The 22,517-nt window shown below is 40.2% G+C and overlaps 2 protein-coding genes across 3 annotated transcripts in view; one reads left to right on the forward strand and one right to left on the reverse strand.

Annotated features, from left to right (window-relative positions):
• Positions 1-353: 353 nt before the first annotated feature.
• On the reverse strand, positions 354-14,310 carry pigt (phosphatidylinositol glycan anchor biosynthesis, class T). Of its 2 annotated transcripts, XR_010892864.1 has the most exons (13): positions 13,908-14,310; positions 12,084-12,261; positions 11,799-11,926; positions 11,173-11,273; positions 10,998-11,084; positions 10,795-10,882; positions 9,775-9,872; positions 9,468-9,624; positions 9,065-9,265; positions 3,608-3,773; positions 3,368-3,451; positions 1,805-2,538; positions 355-1,631 (listed from the first exon to the last, which is right to left on the reverse strand). XR_010892864.1 is itself a non-coding variant. In XM_067371337.1 (12 exons), exons 1-12 carry the CDS (start codon positions 14,284-14,286, stop codon positions 2,286-2,288), a joined length of 1,920 nt encoding a protein of 639 aa, XP_067227438.1. In that variant the 5' UTR covers positions 14,287-14,310; the 3' UTR covers positions 354-2,285. The 2 variants fall into 2 exon arrangements, 1 of the variants encoding a protein (XP_067227438.1); XM_067371337.1 differs by having other exon boundaries at positions 354-2,538.
• Positions 14,019-22,517, forward strand: part of phactr3a (phosphatase and actin regulator 3a) — a 59,328-nt gene continuing 50,829 nt past the window's right edge. The window contains exon 1 of the mRNA XM_067371338.1: positions 14,019-14,151. The gene's annotated coding sequence lies outside the window, so the exon portion shown is untranslated. The remainder of the gene's footprint in view (positions 14,152-22,517) is intronic.

Consider the following 22,517-nt stretch of genomic DNA (forward strand, 5'->3'; position numbering starts at 1 on the left):
TATGAGATCCTCCCGGCCATGATTAAAGCATATTTAAAAGCATATTTAAATTGTTTGGAGTTTGGTCTGTCTGTTAATTGTACTACAGGGCTGTTGAATGCTTGAATAAGATTGCCTGACAATCATTCTAAGGTGTGCTAATGGCTATTTCTAATGGTTCCAGGCAGGCCCTGACCGCATTACGTACATGTTTATATCACTTCGCCAATGATTTCAGTTATTTCAAAGGTCGTTACAGACTACAAAAATAAAAGAACCAAAAACCCCAGTGAAACAGACATTCAGCATTCAGTGATATGGTTTTCTCTGTCATGTGTCTGTATTACAGCAAAGCCAGGAGTGTCCACGCCGATATTACTACTGTGATATTGAGTTTTACATTATTTAGTACATTATTATGGTAAAAAATGACATTGTACTTCAACCAAAATACTTTACAGCTCCCTTTATCAGCCCATTCATATGTTTCAAATACATAGACAATATGGTGTGATAAACCAAAAAGAAATAAATATATAAACTAACTTTAAACAAAAGGCGCAGCTTGCACAATCTACTCCTCCTTGAATGTCTCATTAAGATGCCACAAGTGGTAGGTTTTTTTTTTTTACCCCTACATCCCTTTGAAGTCTCTCACTCTGGAGGGTAAACCCTTTGAAGGGATTAGGGCATAGGGATGAGCCCTTCCGAATGGAACGCAGGGGAGTCCCCAAAGTTGATGTGTTAGAAACAGGAAAAAAGGGCCAAGGTCTGCAGTGGTCAGTATCTATCAAAAGTGGTCCAAGGAATGAACAGTGGTGAACCAGCGACAGGGTCATGGGCGGTCATGGCTCATTGGTGGTCTGATCCAACAGACGACCTACTGTAGCTCAAATTGCTCAAGAAGTTAATACTGGTTCTGATAGAAAGGTGTCAGAATACACAATAGATCACAGTTTGTTGCGTATGGAGCTGCATAGCCGCAGACCAGTCAGAGTGCCCATACTGACCCCGGTCCACCGCCGAAAGAGCCAACAGTGGACAGGTGAGCATCAGAACTGGACCACAGAGCAATGGAAGAAGGTGGCCTGGTCTGATGAATCACGTTTTCTTTTAGTATAGTATAGCATAGTATAACATATAGTATGGTATAGTATAGCATAGTTAATCTGGTGCATCTTCACATGCTCAACAAGGTGCATGGAATAAAAACGAAACTATTTATGGACAATACCAGCAACACTTGTGGCGTCGAAGGGTAAATAATAAAAAAAGAAGCTAAAGGATCAGCATTTTATTTTGCCAATGCGTTTAGGCACACAGGCTTTTCATCAGGGCTGAAATCTTGTATCCTGCCATCCATGTGGAAGTTACTTTTACGCGTACCACCTACCTAAGCATTGTTGCAGACCACCTTCACCCTTTCAAGGAAAAGGTATTCCCTGGTGGCTGTGGCCTCTTTCAGCAGGATAATGCGTCCTGCCAAAAAGCAAAAATTGTTCAGGAATGGTTTTAGGCGTTGACTTGGCCTCCAAATTCCCCAGATCTCAATCTCCACCTCACAACTTAAAGGATCTGCTGCTAACATCTTGTTGCAGATACCACAGCACACCTTCAGGGTCTAGTAGAGTCCATTCCTTGATGGGTCAGGGCTGTTTTGGCAGCAAACGGGGGACCCACACAATATTAGGAAAGTGGTCATAATGTTATGCCTGATTGGTGTATGTGTATACAAACTAGCATTTCATGTAACAGATTATAGAAGGATTTAGATTAATTCAAACAATGTTACAGTTGAGTAAGAAAATAAAAAATACATTCTTACCGAAAATCTCTCAAGGCATGTAAAAAATCTCGGCAAACCATTCCCAACATCTAATGGGTTTCCAGTCAGTTTATTACTGGAAAGTTAAGTGTTAAAGAGATGCTTCAGAATTCAAATTCAATAATACCAAGTCTAGAGGTCATTATGTGGTCTGCCCACAGGCAAATGTATGAAAAAAGGCAAAACACTAAAAACAGTCCAGTCCTTCAAAACAACACATATTTGAATATCAGTGCATTACAGAAAGTAGAAAATGGGCTATATGCCACATTCTTAAACATACATTTTCAGTAGTTGAATTATAGTGTCTGTTTTTCTGTGAAATGCTCTCAAAGGAGTGGCGTAAACTGAGATGACTTAACATCATGCTCTTCTATGTATATTTCTCCCAGATGCCCAAACCATGCAGTTCCTTTTTAGAGTCAAAATTCTCCAAGCTGCCTAACATGGACATTTCAGGAGTCAGACCTGTTCTCGGCAGTTAGGTCAGCAGTGGCACTCCCCTTATGCGACGAACGAGGTTGGCCAAGCGTTTGGCCAGCGGTGGACTCGGTTCATCCACCTGGAACGTGCGGGTCAGCAAATTGTAAAAAGAGCCGTAGCCCACCGCGACCACCGTGCAGGTGAGGCAGATGACGTTGTAGGGCATGCTGAAGTCAGGTGTGGGTAGATTTACCAGCAGGGGTTCTGTGTACACTCGCACAAAGTAGCTTGACTCTTCTTTGACTGGGACACTGGAAGTCAGAGGTGAAAAAGTTATAAAGAACAAAAACAACTAAGGTACACTTATTTACTATTAAAAAGGTACAATTTGTGATATTTTTTTCCACTAGAGGTCGCTAGAAGCCTACTCAAAACAAAGGCGTAGTTTGATGACGTAAAGTTTTAGAGTGGAAACTTGGGACATGTGGTCTCCATCTCAACGGACGGTGCAAAAGAATAGGGATTGGAGTCTGGAAGAACTCATGTTCGTGGATGTGATTATTAACGTTACTGTAGTATGAAGCAGAGCAGGAGCGAGTGTTGTAGGAGCTGAACGAGGAGCTGGAGCGATTGATCAACACACGCCTCACGAGCAGCGGGACTTTTATTATGACACAGTCGCCGGCGCCGCTTCCGCTTTTCCGGTCATGAGTTTACAGGAGCTGTCCTTGTCGACAGAACCAGCGGCAGATGGTAAACAGTAATTATGTTCCATAAATAAGTAACAAAATCCACCATAAAATGTGCAAGAAGTAAATAAGGAACTGCTTGAAGCAAGCTAGTGGTTTGCTGGACGCTAGACTCTACTTCCGCATTTGTCCACGGCACTGTTGTCATGTGGTTTCTACGTCAGTAAAGGCAGTAACAAAGGTAACTGCGTCATTGACAGGCGACTGCACTGCCCCGTGTCACTGTTTAGAATGAGAATTTTCTCATGATTTACAAGTAGTTGAAAACATTAGAGATATTGTTAGTAATCAGCTGGACAAAATATATAACACTAGCCTAGTGGTTTTTGGATATTTTACTGCAAAAATTTTACAAATTGTACCTTTAACAACAAGGCCAGTTTATACTTACAAACTGCTAAACAACGGTTGGTCTTTTGTGAAGTTGGTGTTCATTGCAACCATACTTGGCACAAGGGCGCTGACCACAGAGGATCTGCAATAACATATTTATGGCACATCAGTCAGATATAGGGAGTGGCACACAGGATGTGTAATAAATTCATACAACAATTATGACATTTTATGATTTACATTAAGTATTTTGAAAGATCCAGGTTTTTTTGTAATTCTTAACAAGCAAGAGTCTTACCCAACATAGAAGCCGTGGTTGGGATCAGGGGTGTACTCAGTCCATTTGAGAAGGGCCCTTTCAAACTGTACAGTGACCTCTGTCATTGAGTGAGGCGGTAACTGGATCAGCATCTCTAGTAGATGAGGACGATGGCGGTCTTTAGCGGGCTGGTAGTGAATGTAACCTACAGGAGAAGGAACAAAAGTCTATAAACTCTTTATGCTCCTTTTTCTGTCTGCTAAGGATGATTTGAAAAAGGATAGTTTCTAATAGCTATAAACCTTTTTGATATTTAAACTCCCTCACTTTAAATAATGTTAAAAATTTACTTTTCCCTACTCAGACATTATAACTTCCCCACTATAATACATTTATAAATCTAAGAATCAAAAAAAAGTTTTCTACATAAAAAGCATAAGTTTGTAAGTATATAGACTGTCAAAAGACTCTTATGTTTACCAGGGCTACATTTATTTAATCAAAAATACAGTAAAAAATTATTATTGTGAAATATTATTACAATTTAAAATAATTGTTCCCTTTCAAATGGGAACTTGCACTTCATCCTAGGACACTAATGGGGAATGCCTGTCTGAAGCACCATGACATCACTTTTGGTGTGACCATAGTGTAAATAGGGCACCTGTAGTACACGTCGTCCTCTTTCTTGTCTTCAGGAGCCGTTTGTTTGTTGTAACATGTCGAAGGCAATATGGCAGCTAAATATTTCAGTAAGTGTGTTCATCCGTGTCAGCGCTATGTGACACATGATGACACATGAGCTGTGCGTGATTTGCTTGGGTGAGGAGCATGCTCGCTCAGTCCTCCAGGGGACTGAATGTGAGCACTGCCAGAGTTTTTCTATGAAAAACTCTGCTCTTATTTGTCCCTTGTTTCAAGGAAATTGGAACAATCATCTGTTCCCTGCAGATCCAGACCTGCTTCAGCTGAGGCGAAGAGGAGACTAATGGGGTGTTCACACCAGACGAGGTGTGTAGCTGACGAGGGCAAGCTGCTGGACGAGGATCTGTTATCGCTTATATTCTCCAATCCTGCCATGGCGGCACGAGAGATGCAAGCTGCTTAGACGAGCCATATCTTTACAGCCATAATTGCTCAGCATTCATGCATTCAATTTCTTCCCGATCTGCACACTGAGGAGGAAAGATCATGGAGAAAGTCATATTAAGCTCGTATTCATCCATTTCAGCATGCTAATTATTCCAGAGTGGAGGGGATGCATGAGCATGGATATGAGATGATGCCACCAGTTGAAGAGACACTGGCTAGCAGTGTTGCAGGGTAGCCAAGCTGATCTGCTGAAAGATGCCAGGGTCTGGGGCTCACCCCTGAGGCAGTAGCAGAACTGGGCCAGATCATTCCCCCAGTCTTGGTGTTTTATGTTGCTAGGTCTCTTGTTTAGAAATGTTATTCTCAGACCTCCGTTATTAGAGCCCAGCTGGTATGGTTGCACCAGGCTGTATGGCGCTCTTTGGTTCTACCACCCTTTTGAAGATCGTTGCCAGGTTTCCTCTCAATTTAGAGAGTTGTCATGCTGAAAACTCTGCTCCTCAGAGCTATGCATTAGATACTGATTGGAGTTGTGTGGCTCCGTTTGAGCCTCCCTGGTGAGGTGGTCTTTTAACATAGAGCGTAGTTAGGTTTCCCCTTGCTATAGAGGGTCGTTATCCTGAAGCCTCTGCTCTGAGAGCTCTGTGAGGGCAGTAGACTGGGTGGTAGGTTCTCTTTTGAAGCTTCACTGGTTAACTGTCCTCGAGGTGGAATTGTTAGGTTTCCTCTTATTTTAGAGATTCTTCCTGCTGAAGGCTCCACCCAAAGGGATCCACTTCGATGGCAGTATCTAGTGTGAGGCTTCTCTTAGCCTCTTTGGTAAGCAGGATGTTTTGTCCTTGGCCATATTCCCTTAGAGGCCTTTTATACCAGGCCCTGTGCTAAGCCGCCCTTCGTAGCTAGGGTTACTGGCCATAGGGATACAGTCTATGACAACCAATGGTGCATACCGCTAGAACAGGGAACTTGACTCAGGTTAATTCCATTGATGTCTTATGTCACAGCACTCATTCCTTCAGCATGGCGGAGTGAGCATTTGTCCCCCATTAGCGTCCTAATACGCATTGCAAGTTCCCATTCAAAAGGGTACATCTCAGGTTACAAATGTAACCATGGATCCCTGAGAAGGGGAACGAGACACTGTGCCCTGTTGCCATGTGTCTATTAGCAAAGACCTCATCCTGAGTGAGCTGTACACAGTCTGCCATGTTTATCTTTTAGCCAGAGCATTCAAGTAAGAAATTCAATTAATTAATTTCTTTACGTGCTGTTTATGTTCACAGACATAACCGACTCTTTATGTGAACTGTGTGCATTTTTGACATAACCTTGCATATATTTAAGCACAAAACACATGAAGAAGAACTTATTAATATAAAAAGAATTTTATAATAACAGTTTAATATTCCAGCAGCACACCATTTGACATCCAGCTCTCTGTGTGCACTTAGAAAACCATATATCAGAAATTTAGACTAATATGGCTTTAAAACACATGTACAACTTTCATGATAATGAAGAACTGCAATGTCACGTGAACATGACCGCAATAGAGATGATAATCAAAACCAAACAGATATTTTAGTTTTGGGCACAGTATTCGAAGCACGAGCTGTAAAGGCTCCAACTTCTTCTGGAAAGTGGGGTGAGGAGCAGCAGCTTATTTGCCTTTAAAAGATACATGCACAAAAACAGCATGTTTTTCCTTACACTCAAAAATGGCCATTTACAACATGGTATAATAAATGATCTGTGGGGTATTTTGAACTGAATCTTCACAGATACAGTCTGGGGACATCTGAGACTTATATTACATTTTCTAAAAAGGTGCATAATACAGGGTGTCTACAGATATAAACAAGTTCAATTTAAAACTTTTTAAGGACCCGCACCCACCCTGTAATAGGTCCCCTTTAAGCAGCACAACCGTTTTCAACATTGTTAATAAAAATAAATGTTCAAATAAAATCAGTATATTAGGATGAAAACAGTTATTTTAAAGAGGGCTATAATGCTATTTCATGTATTCTGACTTATTTACACAGTTAAAGAGTTGGATTCTCGTGCTAAACATGGCCAAAGTTTCAAAACACGAGTTGGACATATGATGGAGTATTTCTGTGCCAAAAATACTCTGCCAAATCCTCATAAACTTTGCGGTCTTTTTGTCGAGTATGGGGCTGTGTGATGCCTTAAAGGTCTGAATTCCTTGTACGGGCACTTCTCCCAGAAGAGCGTGCGCACACGTCGACCAGAGCGAGAGAGCAAGAGCACGCCCATCAACAGGTCACAGGACTTCACGAAATCAACAATGTCACCAAAGAAGTGTATTTTTGGTTGTGAGGTAAAGACAACCTTGCTTCCCAAAGAACCCAGCATTAAGTGGAGATGAGAGTTCTATGCTCACGCATTACATTGATTTCTTACTTTGCAATCTAACATTATTTTTCTTAAATGACTCAATGATGTATGCAGCCTTCAAAGGGTGCATCCCCTGAACTGGGACACAGCCATTGTTGAAAACGAAACTCTTGCTCTTGGTGATGTGTGTGTGTGTGCACGCTTATCAGGGAGAAGTGCCCATACAAGGAATGTGGAATTCCTTGTATAGGCACTTCTCCCTTTATGACATCATACAGGCCATACTCGAGAAAAAAAAAAAAAAAAAAAAAAAAAAAAGAACCCCGGTCCACAACCGGAAGTAGTATATTTGGCACAAAAATACTCGATCATAAGTCCAACTTGTGTTTTGAAACTTTGGCCATGTTTAACATGAGTAGGGATGCACAGATACCAGTAACGGTATCGGGCCCGGTACCAAGCTCATGTACTTGTACTCATTACTTGTAAAAATAGCTCCGATACCAAAGACCGATACCTCACGTGACATTACCGACAGAATTGTCAGTGCACAGAGACACCGGTGGCAGCAGTAGAAACAATGTCAGCCTCAGAGGTGTGGAAATACTTCAAAATTAATGATGACAACACATACATTGCGAACTGCATGCTTTCAATCTCAATTTGTTATCGATTAGTGAAGGCGGGATAGGCAGAATCGCACTGAATGACACAAACCAGAAGCGCACTCTCTCTGTCTCTTTCTTGAGAACGATCCCAGTTCTCTCAGACAGCGCACGATCAGTTCTCCTCATGCCTGAATGGTCAAATGCACACATAGTTGTCAAAATGTCCATCATGTGGAGTATCTCACGTAAATACAGTCGGTTATGGCTTAAGACGATGCAAACATTTGGGTGAAAACAGGATGTGTTCTGTATCCATGGATTAAAGGGACCGTAGCCTATATTTGTCAATAATGTTAATAAAACAACAAAAGATGTTAAGTAAATGTATATGGTAAATAAACCTACTGTATCTGAAAAAAAAAAAAATGATTTGTATCTCTATAGTATTTGTTGTATTGTTTGTAATTTGTTTGTAAATTTCTTTTTATATAACAACAATTAAATATATAGTGGTAATTCTGCCCTTTGTAGGATACTGGACACTGAAATTTTTGTTCTTTAAGTTCGTGAGAAGCACATAAAAGTTAGTCTCACTGTGCTATATAAATGTATAGGCATTGGTATCGGCATCAATATCGACGAGTACCATCCCTAAACATGAGAATGCAACTCTTTAAAGGGGACCTATTATGCAAATTCACTTATGTGTGACCAACACATATCCTAAATATCCTGAATGTGTGTTGGCAGTGTGTGTACACAACCACCCTATAAACGATAACAATCCAACAACTAATTTTTTTTAATCCCCATACAAGAGATGTTTATGATCTCACTACAGTCTATGGGAAAGTAGCCCATTTTCAATTTATTGTGCCTGCGAACTCAACCTGACACCCCCCACCCCCTGAAAAAAAACTCTTCAGATCTACACGATTCACATATAAATGACATATTTTGGTTCAATACGGTGAATTTTGACGAAAAGCGACTAGTTTGCAGGTATGGATATTGTGAAATATTTGATCAATTTAATGAGTCCTTCATGATATTTTCAAATATATATAATGTCAGCAATAAAGTTACAAAGGTTATTTGCTTATTTAAATGCAATCTTTTGTTATTTGATTAACTTTAAAGCACAGAAAGCGGCACTAGCGGTCATTATACAGGTCAGTGCCTTCACGCAGTTAATTAATAAACCATCGGTTTGTTGTATCAGCCCTTTTCCTGCTACAGCCGATATGCCTATGGTTGTAAATTGAGCAAAAATCGGCTGATAAATATCGGCGCATCTCTAGTAAATTTATATCATAGTAAATAGATTACATTTAGAGAAGATTCAAGTTCCCATAATTGAAGAACTGCCCTAAAACAAGCAATAAATATAAACAAACCATACATAAAGTCCACAATAAATATAGAATAAACTCACTGGGTTTGTTATCACGGGACTTGCAGGTGACTGTAAGGGTGTGAATGTACAACTGCAGGTACCAGGGCACTGAATCCATCAGCAGTACAGGAAAAGCCCGATATGGGTGGTTATTATAGATGACGGTGTGAATTTCCCCTGTCTGCAGCCCAAAACCAGCCACGTATCGCTCTGCATGCAGCAGAGGACGCAGCATATCACCTAAAGCACAAGGTGAAAGAACCAGAGATTAAAAGAATCACATTTTAAAAAAATGACTATGTTCCAAAGAACATAAGATTGTTACTGTGTAAAAAGAACGTAAATAGTTCCAGTTATTTTCACTTGATATCACAGTTTTAAAGTAAGGACAAATAAGGATATGATGCATTATTTGGAAACCATCTATTAAACTCATTCATACCGCTCTCCCCTTTCCAACGCAGTAGGAGATTGAGTGAACGTAACTGGCCAAACGTCTCAGCTCTGGTCAGGTCATATACTGAATATGTCCTGCGATCCCCTAGCACCACAGCTTGGCTGAGCAGAGAAGTGGCAGGACTCAACTCAAACAGCTCCCCCTGTTGAATAGACAGCATAATGCTCAAGAAAACAGAAGAAAACTACAGAGGACAATGATCAAATGGAATTTACAAAAAATCTATTTTCCATTTACAGGAACATTAAAGCATCACAAAGCAGATAGAATGCATTCATTGTATTAGTTTCACCTCAGGGTTGTCTGTGATGTCCACATAGACTTTACTAGAGGAAGCAAGAGGACATGCCTCTGTCAAAGTTCGAGAAAACATCTTAAACAGAGACCATTCTGTGAAAAGATAGTAGACAGAAATGAATACGCAAATGGATTGAGCATAGCACTGCTTCAGGTGTGTAAGTCTAAGCCTTTTATGACACTTCTCTATTTAGATTTCACTTTTTTTCTTCTTAATTTTGATTCATTGTCATTTTAAATATTTTATTGACTATGCTTACATGCACCCTCAATGTGATTATAATGAGGTTTAGGCAATATTGCAATTAAACCTCGAAATTTCATGCAAGCACTCATAATAGTAGCAACCATAATCATAGTAAAATGTGGCATATACTGATTTTAATCGCAATAAACAGACATGTAAACACTTTAAACGCATTTGTTCCACCCTGACCAAATTGCACATTGTTTTTTTCAGGGCTGTTCATGTTCATATTGACCACGTTGCACAATATGAATATAGTGCAGTATATTGATGGTCGAAAGCATTGAAATTTTTAGCATTTTTAGGTGCATCATCGAAAAATGACTGAGGCCAGATACCAAAGACTCCACGAACACATCCATGTGCGCTGGAAGAGCTAGGGCTACACCTACTGTATGTGCTGTGCATTGGGGTATGTGAATAATGGTGGCAAAAATAACCACATTTTCTTAGAGAATAATCAGAATGATGAAAATTGCATGTAAACAGGAGTGAATAGTTTGGATTGTGACATGTAAACATCTCGCCGTGATTAAGTCCTTACTCTGATTAACAGGAATAAATAATCACATTATTGGTGCGCATGCAAATGTGGTCATTGTCTTTTTCAAACAGGTTTCTCATACCGAGCAATATTTTGAAAGCAGCACAGAGCCAGTTTTTACACACTTCTGCTAAAACACCCTACGAATGGCTTACTTATAGTTGCCGCACTGAAATGGGAAAGGAGAAAATCTTCTAAAAATCAAACATTAATTTATTACTCACCCCTTTTGCCTTGGCCTGAAGTGTAGAGATCAAACACAACATTGAGAGTTTGTCTCAGCTCCCATGCCTTATTTGTGCACTGATCATCCTAAGAGAGAAAATCTTGAGGGTCATCGGGATGCAAGGAATTTTCCAGACAATGTACGGTCTGTGCCAGGACATAATTTCTGTATTTTTAAAGAAAGCTTTGAAAAGAACCTTACCTGACAGACGGGTCTGATGTGAACAGCTTGAGAGTGGAAACTGCTGTGAAACAGCTTCTCTGACTTCATGAGAACCGCCAGACCTGCCTGCAGAAAAGAAAAGGGCATAAATTAATGCATTTAATGCCTTCTTTTTAAATGACCAGTTATTAAAATCGCAGCTAAAGATCTGAACCTTAGAACCACAAGGGAGAAGTTTCTTCCAGGGTGTCAGATTCTCAGTGCAGACGATTTCACGCGGTAACGTGGCGTAACGTAGAAAACGGTGATCTGTAGCTGTTTAGAGACAAAACTATCATTATTAAGTACATAAAAACTTTGATTTTTTTGCTTTAAAAATATAGTTTGAGCTATCTGGGTAAATTTAAATAAAGATAAATATCCTGCTGATGTGACACTGACTGAAACCTAAAGGTTCAACAATTAAAGCCGCAAAGTAACAGAAGTAGCGACCTGTCTTTTCTTCTGTATTGTGACATACATTAGATTAAAAACAGATTATTGAAAAGAAGAAAAAAAAAAAACAGTAGGGCAGGGATTTGGATCTGTTCATCAGTTGATGATTGGATGGAGGCAGATCTTCATGCAAGCTTGCAGTCCATTGCAAGAAATGGGTGGGGTTTAAGCAGATTAGATGATTGGAAGTCTGTCGTTTCACCATTGCAATCTCTCAGTCTCTCTCACAATAAGATCAATAACATGCATTTAGAAATTATTTCATGCCGACTTTAAATCAGTGCGAGTCAGAATGCATCACTGTCAGTGTGAACGCCCCTTTATAATGAACTAAAAGGGACGTACCATTTCCCAGACCCAGCGGTTTAAAAGAAGCACTGGGCTGTACTGTGTTGGTCAGGTCAATGAAATTCAGAGAGGCACAGAAGATTCCAGAGAGGACGTTGGTAAGCTCCTTCCAGTTTCCATCCACACTGAGAATTCAAATTCAACAAAAGTCAGTGGTCTGTTAATCCATTTTGGTGTTAAATTTTATTCTGCTCAAATTGCAGAATAAAAATAATATGCTTATAAATCAGGGATACATGAAAATGATTTTCACAATTGATTTAAGCACACATAACTACTCACTCGCTGACTGTGTGATGGAACCAGACCCATAGCTCTGCTCCAGGTGGAGAGGGGATGAAGGGCTGCCCCCACTGCATGGTCCTCCAGAAACCCTGCGTGAAGGAGATGTGCAGCTCTCGCACTGAAAACTTGGAGAGCACTTGGCCGAGGGATTTGGGGAACAGCCGGTAATGAGAAACTGTAGGCGAAAAAGACAAATCATGAAAACAAATGTTAATAGTTCCGCTACTATGCTTTTTCAAATATTACCTTTCATACAGTGTGTAATATAGCTACTTTTGAATGTAAAATGTCTGCAAAGTTTCAAAGATTAAAGTGCACAATAAATGGAGTTATTGTCTCCCAAAAGAAATAACCAGATCTGAACTGCTTAAAACAAGTCACCATTAATTCCAGTCTCAGTTCCTGCTCAAAACTACATTATGCAAATTTGCATAGTTCCATCCTATGATCTTCATTGGCTGCCTGCGAACAACGTCTACTTTGACCCTCAAACACTGTAGCTGAGACCTAGAAGAGTTTGGTTCATGTTGTCCACATGTTGAGAAGACGCCGTTTTCAGTGCTGTGAAAGCGAATATAATTTGCATGCATTTCCACAGGATGAGGACTCAAGGGCCCGAATTGATACTGTAAAACTGACGCCATCATTACTGTTCGTATCGCTGTATATCAAGTGCTGAAATCCAGAAATGGTAATGGGCGTTTCGTTTCTGACATGCACTGTAAGTGGTAGACCAATCACAACAGACTGGGCCATCTGACCAATCAGAGTAGAGCAGGTGCTCAGAAAGGAGAAAAAGAAAGTGTTATTAACCTTGGATGCATGTAACCTATTTTAGGAGACCTCAAAAACAAAATTAGAAATAAGAACCTTTAAAATAGCATAACAGGGGCGATTTAAGGAGATAACTCTGTTAACTTTGCTGGGAGCAGCTCTTCAAAAAACTTTTTATTTCTGTTGGTAAACATAGCATAATCAGTATAGTGTATCGTCCGAGGTCATTCATTTTATTCTTATTTTAAAAAGTATATTATTATACTTATTTTGACAGTATATAACTAATTGTTATATACTTGCATTAGCATATTGTATATGACAATTTAGTTCAAACTTTGACCTGTGGAGGGCAGTAATGCACTTAGAGAAGAAGAAGAGAGCTAGTTCAAAATGAGCATTTATTGTTAAAACTAATAATATATATATATATATATATATATATATATTTATATATATATATATATATATATATTTTTTTTTTTTTTTTTTTTTTTTTTTGCGTGATGAGCGATGGTTTCTCTAGATAAGACCCTTATTTCTCGTCTGGGATTGCTGTAAACTGTAATTTTGACCTTCAACTGTTTGGGCTCCATTGAAGTCCACTATATGGAGAATAATCCTGGAATATTTTCATAAAAAAATCTTAATTTCCTTTTGATTGAAGAAAGAAGGACATGGACATCTTGGATGACATGGGGGTGAGTAAATTATCAGGAAAATTTAATTTCAAAAGCGAACTAATCCTTTAATGATGAGCACACATAAAGAATATAAATAGTGCAATTTTCCATATTATCACATAATATTGCAAAAAAAAATAAGAACGGTCCATTTTGATTTCATGGTGATCGTAAAAGCTACAGCTTACCCTGGTTTGAATGAAGAACTTCTAAAACTATTCTTTTTTTTATTTTTATTTTTTACATCCCGTGTTTGCCTGTGTAACGTTACAGTATTATGCTAGCATGCTTTATAATGTACAAAGACAAATTGTTTGAGTGTTTGAGTGACTGAGTGATGGGTTCATCAGAGATGATAACTCACCTTTCTGTCCCTCTTGCAGGAAGTCAGTATCCCACAGTGTGCGGAACTGGAAGCTGGCATAAATGTCCCCGGAGTGCAACGGCCGGATGACCAACTCCTCCTGAAACTCATCTTTCGCCGGCGCTGGTCTAAAAGGTTCGCTGTCTTCCGTGCCATCGCTTCTGTCCAGCTCAACATCAGTCGACTGCCATTGCCTTTCATTCAGATCGTCTCCAGTGACACTGCCATCAGCATGAACTTCTCGGTGAGCGTCTGAAACGCCCTGTTTTTCTCCTACATTACCGTTTGCTTTTTCAAGCGTGTCACAGTTACTGGGGTGAGCTAAACTAGAAAAAATCAAAATGATTACTAGAGACAAACCGCACCTGTGCGCTGCCATTTTTGCTACAGCTTCCCTTCTTGCTGCAACACTTCCTGGATGTGGTTGGCAGCGTTGACCAATCAGAAAAGGGTATATAGGAATTTGACCAATGGGAGACGAAAATATATATATTAGACTAACAGGAGAAAAGATTATTCCGTTTATGGTAAATTTCTCTCAGCAGTGCACAAGATTATACTGTAATTAATAGTAAATAAATATCAGTATTATTATAAGTATCAGTGTTTCACAATATTGCTATTCAGAACTCAATATACGCCCATTAGGCTACTGGACTGCTGAACTTTAATGATATTACAGGGGGTTCTGAAGTTATGACTAATAATTTAGCTATTAATAATAAAGCAAGTAACGTTAATGATGAATAATGCTTAGAAGATTAAATTATTTAATTTCACTGTAACTACACGGCTCGGCCTGCGGTGTCGCTCTTGGATTCTGTATCAAAATCCAGTGATTAGAATTCATTGAATTCGTTTGGTTCAAAATATTCATTCGGATTCCTTCAGTGGCTCTTTCTGTAGAGTTGAAGGTTTAGTTCAGTTCAGAATTAAAATTTCCTGATAATTTCCTCACCACCATGTCATCCAAGATGTTCATGTCTTTCTTTCTTCAGTCAAAAAGAAATTAAGGTTTTTGAGGAAAACATTCCAGGATTATTCTCCATATCCTCCTGGGATCCAGAAAAAAACGTTTTTTGGATTAAGTATTTTTTCACGTCATTATATTGTTTAGAACATAAGAAACAAATGGAAAAATAACATTATATTTTATTCATATGTTATGCTATGTCCTCTGTAGTGGACACCAGGACTGTTTGAAGTCCAAAAGTTGTTTAAAAAATAAAATGACATGAAATGACATGTATAGGCAAAAACAATGGGATTTTATTATTTATTATTATTATTATTATTATTCACCAATCAATTTTTAGACTTCGTTTTTTTTTAACCAAACTTTGTTTAAAGATGATTCTCAACTATGTTAAAAGATATGGATTTAATTGATATACCATTTTACTTTATGCACTATGTGGGTAAAATTGTCATACATGGGTTTTTCCATTCAATACAATGCATCTATACACTGTATCTAATTTGCATATTAATGTGTTCTTTGAGCAACATGTAATGAAAAAAGAAGTGTAATAATGGGAGTAATAATTGGCAACATCTTCATAATAATATCTAATAATTAATAGGAATATTGATATATAATTTATTTCGCTATTCACTTGTTGTGTCTCCCAAAATGCCTAATAAACATGATTTAAGTCCTGATGTCCTCTACAGAGGTCATGTGTAAAATCGATGTTCTGTTTTGTAACAGAAAGTCATATTTTGATTAGAAACCCCATAATATTTTCCTGTTGATTTATGACAAACAATTTGAAAATTATTCAGATGTAAATGATAATAACAAAATATTATCATATGTCCATAAGAACATCTCTGAAAAGCCCTGAATTTGCTCTTCACAGGACATCCAGACTTAAAACTGTGACATGTATGATGTTAGAGAAAATCACTAAAATATAATGTCCACTACAGAGGACAGAAGTCAATTCCTGGGTCCCAGGAGGATATAGTGGACTTCAGTGGGGTTCAACGGGTTGAAGGTCCAAATGTCAGTTTCAGTGCAGATACAAAGGGCTCTACATGATCCCAGACGAGGAATAAGGGTCTTGTTTAGCCAAACGATCGGTCATTGAAAAATAAATAAATATATATATATGTATATACTTTTAACCACAAATGCTCATCTTGCACTGCTCTGTGCCACGCACTGTTGAAAGGTCACACGTGACGTAGATGGAAGTAACACGGTAGGATGAAAAACTCCATCTAAATTCCTCCTCCAACTTCAAAATCATCTGATATCATTGTTTTACCTTTTTTTTTTTGTAAAGGCCATTTGACTTAATCTTTGCATGTTCCCTTTTGTAAACACTTGCTCGGTATTTCCGCCTACATCACCCATGACCTTTCCAACGTGACTACGTCATGTGTGCAGATTGCAGAGCAGTGCAAGATGAGCATTTGTGGTTAAAAAGTATATAAATTTTCTTTTTTTTTTAGAAAATGGCCAATCATTTTGCTAGATAAGACCCTTATTCCTTGTCTGAGATCGCATAGAGCGCTTTGAAGCTGCACTGAAACTGCAACCCCGCTGAAGTCCACTATATGGAGAAGAATATTTCTTTTCAACTGAAGAAGGAAAGACATGAACATCTTAATGACATGGGGGTGAGTAAATTAACAGCAAATTTGCATTCAGAAGTGAATTAATCCTTTAACGCCCTTTCACACAAAGGACAATAATAGGTGCAGGGATGACATATTTTTGTAGGCCAACCTGGAAGTAAACCAGAAGTAGAGTGGAGAAGAATTTATCATTATACAGTTATCATTATAGTTATAGTTTTTGGTGTCTTTTTTGTGTTATGTGTGAGTCAGTTGAATCATTCACTCAACCAATTTGTTAAGACAGAGTCGACCAGAATAGGTCTTATAATTTATTGTGTATTATCAGTCATTTATCAGTCATTTAATTATAATTCTTCTGCATGCTTACCCTTAAATGAGCATATCTCTAAGTTCATTTAATTTGTTCATGAGAAAGATTTCCAATTTCATTCAACAAGTTTGAGAACAAAATCCAATCCGATGTTGCTTGGGCTCGAAACACTCATTCAGCGAAGGGCTTAAAGTGCATTCATGTCACATTAAAATTACGTAATTTCTAGATTTCAAAGTGTAAAAGGCATTCACGGCCTCATACAGCTTGTAACTACAGCTTGTAAGCCAGAAAATTTTGGAGAGCTCGTACTTGTACCACATGACTGCTGTAACTACCGGACCACTGCAGATTCTAGGCATTGATAGTGGTGCCATAAGATGCATTCACGCCATATCATAATTCCTGTAATTATGAGATTCTAGCTTGTAAAAAGTGTTCACATCCTCGTAGAGCTCGTAATTACAGCTTGTAAGCTGGGAGTTTTCTGAAAGTACCACCTGACCGCTGTAGATAAATTTAGGCATTGATAGTGGTGCCATAGAAACGCATAATTCCCAGTCAAAGAGTGTGAACAGCTCCGAATAGAACTGTCACAAATAGTATCAAACACAAGGCAAACGAAGTAGATGAGATGAATACAGGTTTTAATGATAACACGAAGGGAATAACATACACCAGGGATTCCCAAAGTGTGGTACGCGCACCCCCAGGGGTATGCGAGCTGCCACCAGGGGGTGCGCAAGAGGAAAAATGTAATGGCGGTCTGTTTTTTTAAGTGGGATTTTTCCATACAATAAAAAAAATGAACAGTAAACATTTCCTTTTGCCGCGTTTCCACCGAAATTACCCGGAACAATTGTACCAGGAACATTTCTCCCAGGAACTTTTTGTCCCCCCCAGACCTGTTGCCTTCTGCGTTTCCACGCGGTCTAAAGTACTGTGAAGATTAGGCTAATTTGTCCGGTGACGTGGTACTGCGTGCAACTGTTTCTTCCTGTCAGTGACAGACCGTAATCATTCTTGTGCAACAGAAAAAGCAGTATGAAGGAGAATCAAGGAATGCTGCTTCTGCTCATGGTGTATTGGTTTACTAAAGAAATAATGAACCAAACGGCAGAAAACAGACGAGCACTGATAATAAAGCGTATACAGAAAGCTCGTAATTCTCGATATAAAATGAGACAACGTGTCTTATCAGCAATTGCCGACAACGACCCAGAGTTGTGAAGAATGTTATTATGGAATTTACTGCTGCGTGGAGTTGACCAATCAAATGCGGCGTGAATCCGACCAATCAGCATGCTCAGCACCTAGTCCCACCCATAGTCCCACCCCAGAAAGTTCCTGAACTTTGAAAAAGTACCACCTCGCCATCAGGGACTTTTCTGAGGGGGAAATTTTACCCGGAACTCTTTTTAGTTCCTGGTTCCTGCGGTGGAAACACACCGAGTACCAGCCCAAAGTCCCTAGTTCCTGGGTAAAGTTCCTGCGGTGGAAACAGGGCTTTTGTAATCGCTTCTATTTTAAATAAAAAAAACTATAATTTATTAGTTTTTGATAGAAACGTAGAAGACAGCTGCTGTCTTCTTCTATTGCTGCAATGTTTCTTTTACGCGGCTGAAAATAACCGTGCTTTCTGTTACTGAGCCTGTGTCTGTCACTCGTCCTCTTAAAAGTGGAAGCTTGTGCGTAGCTTTGTTGCATTATATTGAAACTTTGTTGATGTTGTTATTGTCATGCGTGTTCTGGTTATTTGCGCATGATTAAACTTGAGTCTTTATATGACGATAAAACAAAGCTTTGTTGCGTTTTTTTTTTAAAGTGGGGATTGGGGGTGTGCCAACCCGGTTGGGACATAGAAGGGGGTGCACACGAAAAAAAGTTTGGGAACCGCTAACATACACCATAACAGGACGAGAACGGACGAGCAATGAGGGTGAACACAGGGCTTAAATACAGGAAGCAAACAAAGGGAACTTAAAGGGATAGTTCACCCAAAAATGAAAATGTGAAGTTTATCTGCTTACCCCCAGCGCATCCAAGATGTAGGTGACTTTGTTTCTTCAGTAGAACACAAATGATGATTTTTAACTCCAACCGTTGCCGTCTGTCGGTCAAATAATGCTAGTGGATGGGAACTTCTATCACTCGTTGAAGTATACGTGCGAGACATCACTGCCGTTGTCAGAGCGCGATCAGACCTCACTAAGCGAATGCTAAACGCAGTTGGACATAGTGGTGTTTTAGAGGTAAACAGTTATATAAATACTGTTCGGTTTCTCACACAAACCGATCGTTTCGTGTCTTAGGACATCAATGTGTCGTCACGAGCCGCAAGGTTTAATTTGGACTTGTCTATGCAAGTTTTATTTACTCTTATAGTAGAAGTTCCCATCCTAACCCATTTTTGGGTGAACTATCCCTTTAAGGTGATAAGATAATGAGACACAGGTGAATCAAATGAACTAATACACAGAATGGGGAAACAAGGTCGCAGAAACATGAGGAAATGTAACAGTTCGCCCCCTCCCGCATAGGCGCGTCCTCGCACCGTAAGAGTCCAACTGAGGAGGGAGGGTGGGGGTTCTGGAGGAGAGCGGAGTAAAACAAACACACAAGAAAAGAGTCCATAGCGAGGGAGGGAGGAGCCATGGTGTAAAGCTCCTCGACGAAACCGTGGGGATGACTGATGGAGACAGAGCCGATGGAGAAGGAGCCCAGAGCGCAGATGGATGGCCAACGACCAGGCACCGCAGGTTTCGGAGGTTGCGAGGGAGGCGTGGCGACGATCCCTTGAGGAGGAGCCGAGGTGCCAGAGGTCTGAGGTGGAACCGGAGCGACTGAAAGCCGAGGCAGAACCGGAGGAAGGGCATAGCCGTAGGGGTGAAGAGGTGTTGCATAGCAGACGACTCATAAGTCCGTGGCGAAGGCGTTGCGACGTCCAACCAAGGTGTAGCCGGAGGTTCGAGGGAGCACGGTGTAGCCAAATGGCCAATGGTCCCAGGCGGAGCCGAGACGGGGAGGAGCCATGGCGGAGGAGTCTGGATGACGAGCAGAGGTGGAGAAACTGGGTTGGAGGCAAGAGGCGGAGCTAAGGGATCCAGGCCTCCAGACGGCGCTGTTGAACGGCTACCCCCAGGTGGATCCACACCACAGAGGGCTGGTAGAGGACAAACTGAGGTGCCAGCGTAAGACAGCAGTGACTGGGCAGAGGCTGATTACCTCCATCTGAGGTGGGCTCTGGCTTGTTGTCCGTGTTGCTGGGTGAAAGCAGGCTGAACTCTGGATAGGTACAGGCTTTAATGATAACACAAAGGAATAACATACACCGTAACAGGACAAGAACGGACGAGGAATGAGGGTGAACACAGGGCTTAAATACAGGAAGCAACCAAAGGGAACTTAATAAGGTGATGAGATAATGAGACACAGGAGAATCAAATGAAATAATAAACAGAATGGGGAAACTAGGTGACAGAAACATGAGGATATGTAACAATAAGGTCACGTGTTGTCTCCTCAAGATTCCGGTAAATACGAGGTGTCGTGAACGCAGCAATTGAAACAAATAATTCCCAGTCCGAGGATGTGAACCATTCCAAATAGAATGTCACGTGTTCTCACGTCATCTCAATCCTACCGTAATTAAAGGTGCATTCACGCGGCCTTGTAATTCCTGTAGTTACGAGATTCTAGCTTGTAAAAAGCGTTCACGTCCTCGTAGAGATCGTAGTTACAGCTTAAACTGGGAGTTTTCTGAAAGCTCCCAGATGTACCACGTGGCCACTATACCACCTGACCACTGTAGATTAATTTAGGCGTTGATAGTGGTGCCTTGGAAATGCATAATTCCCAGTCCAAGGACCAAAAGGATGTGAACAGCTCCGAATATAACGTCACGTGTTGTCATTTCAAGATACTGGTAAATACAAGACATGGCGTGAACGCAGCATTATTAATGGCTTTTCACCTGAGTCACAATAATCAAATTTTCTCAGTCGGCATGAAATGGAATTTGCGATAGTTTTTTTCCCTATTGTGATGTATATCTAAGGTAAACAGCTTCTCAAACAAGAAAACATGTAGGGTGGGATTTTGATTTTGTCCACTGATTTAATCATAGTGGTTTGCTCCGCCCTCCCGAAAGTAAACACGTCATCAGAGAAGACAAGAGATGTCGCTGCATGAGGAAAGGGAAGTTATTTTGATTAAAGATTACAAGGACACGTGAATTAAAATAAAACAATAATAATAAAATAATGATGTGCACGGATAAATCATTTATAATAAACAATGCAATATTCCAAGATTCATTCCCTTCGAACGAAACTGTACTTTATAAGGTCTACCGTCTATAAAAAGCTCAAATGAATGAATTCATTTATGAAGGCGCTGTAGAAACGTCATGTGCTCGCATCCTGTGATTCAGAACGGATGCTCGCTTGTCAGTGGGTCATTGTGGAGTGGATAAAGGTGGCATCTGCGCGCGCGCGTACACACACACACAAATACCCCAGCCCTTATGACAGACACACTCGGTCTCCCTCCCTCATGCACACACACACACACACACATACACAGCCACTGTAAAGGGTTCTAATTCAGCAATGCCTGCTGCTGGATGCTCCTAGACCGAGACACGTCCGCCTCACCATCGGGTTTGACTGCCTCAGAAAGGGATTTCGGTTTCTTATTCATAGCTCCTCATGGCTTCATCGGATGGAATAGACAAATGTCTTCTGCACAGAGGCAGATCTCAAAGTGACCCGAACATCCTCAGCGAGTCCGGCATTGATCTCTCGCACAGCGCAGGTAAGATGATGCATATTGTCTGGAGATCCCATTAGAATACGCGCTTTTCATTTCCACGCGCGATGGAGGTGAAAGTGTCTCCATAATCTGCGCTAATAGCCTCCTCTTTCATTTGAATGTTGTGTGCTGCACGATTGAGATCAATCAAATTACGCCGCATTTGATGCTCTGTCTGTATCCCGTTGAAATGCATCTGGGTACCATAGTGATATTTCCCTATGGATCTGTGTTATAGTTGCTATAACGAGACGTTGAGAGACAGAGGAGAAAGAACAGCATAGCAGACAGTCTAGAGATTACCAACTGTGGCTTATGCTACAATTTATAATGAGCAGACAAAAAGATTTAGATCATTGAGGGAGGATCCGCGTTGTCTTTTGTCTCGTGCACATCCTTCCGTGTGCAATCTCTGTGAGCATTTAATACAGGTTTGCTTTGGAAGACCTGATGAAATGAGATGCATTTTTGCTGCTTTGGCAACATTGGCTGGTGTGTCTGATACCTTCGTTCCGCACTGAGACTGCGCATTCACTGCTCCTGCCTATTCAACAGAGCAGGTCAATGGTGTCTCCAGAAGAAACTGATGTAGTCCCAGGCGTGGTGTTTCTTGATGCTGTACAAAAGTCTCCTTTTCTTGATGGTGTACATAAAGCGCATCTCATAGAGTCTGTCATTTGAGTGTGGTCTGAAATAGCTTGTGTGTATTCACTGCCATCATGGGTGAATCTCATCAAACCTGTCAAGAATGTATGGGTCATATTACACCCCAAATTCCGAGGAAAGAAATTCAAGGCTGTACTATAATAAGAAACGAGAAATAGAAGCTAACTGAGCATTGTGACATTATTTTCATGACAGTTAACCGCAATTCTCATTACTGATGTACAAAATAATAT

This window comes from Chanodichthys erythropterus, chromosome 20, assembly GCF_024489055.1.
Source record: "Chanodichthys erythropterus isolate Z2021 chromosome 20, ASM2448905v1, whole genome shotgun sequence".
Lineage (NCBI taxonomy): Eukaryota > Metazoa > Chordata > Actinopteri > Cypriniformes > Xenocyprididae > Chanodichthys > Chanodichthys erythropterus.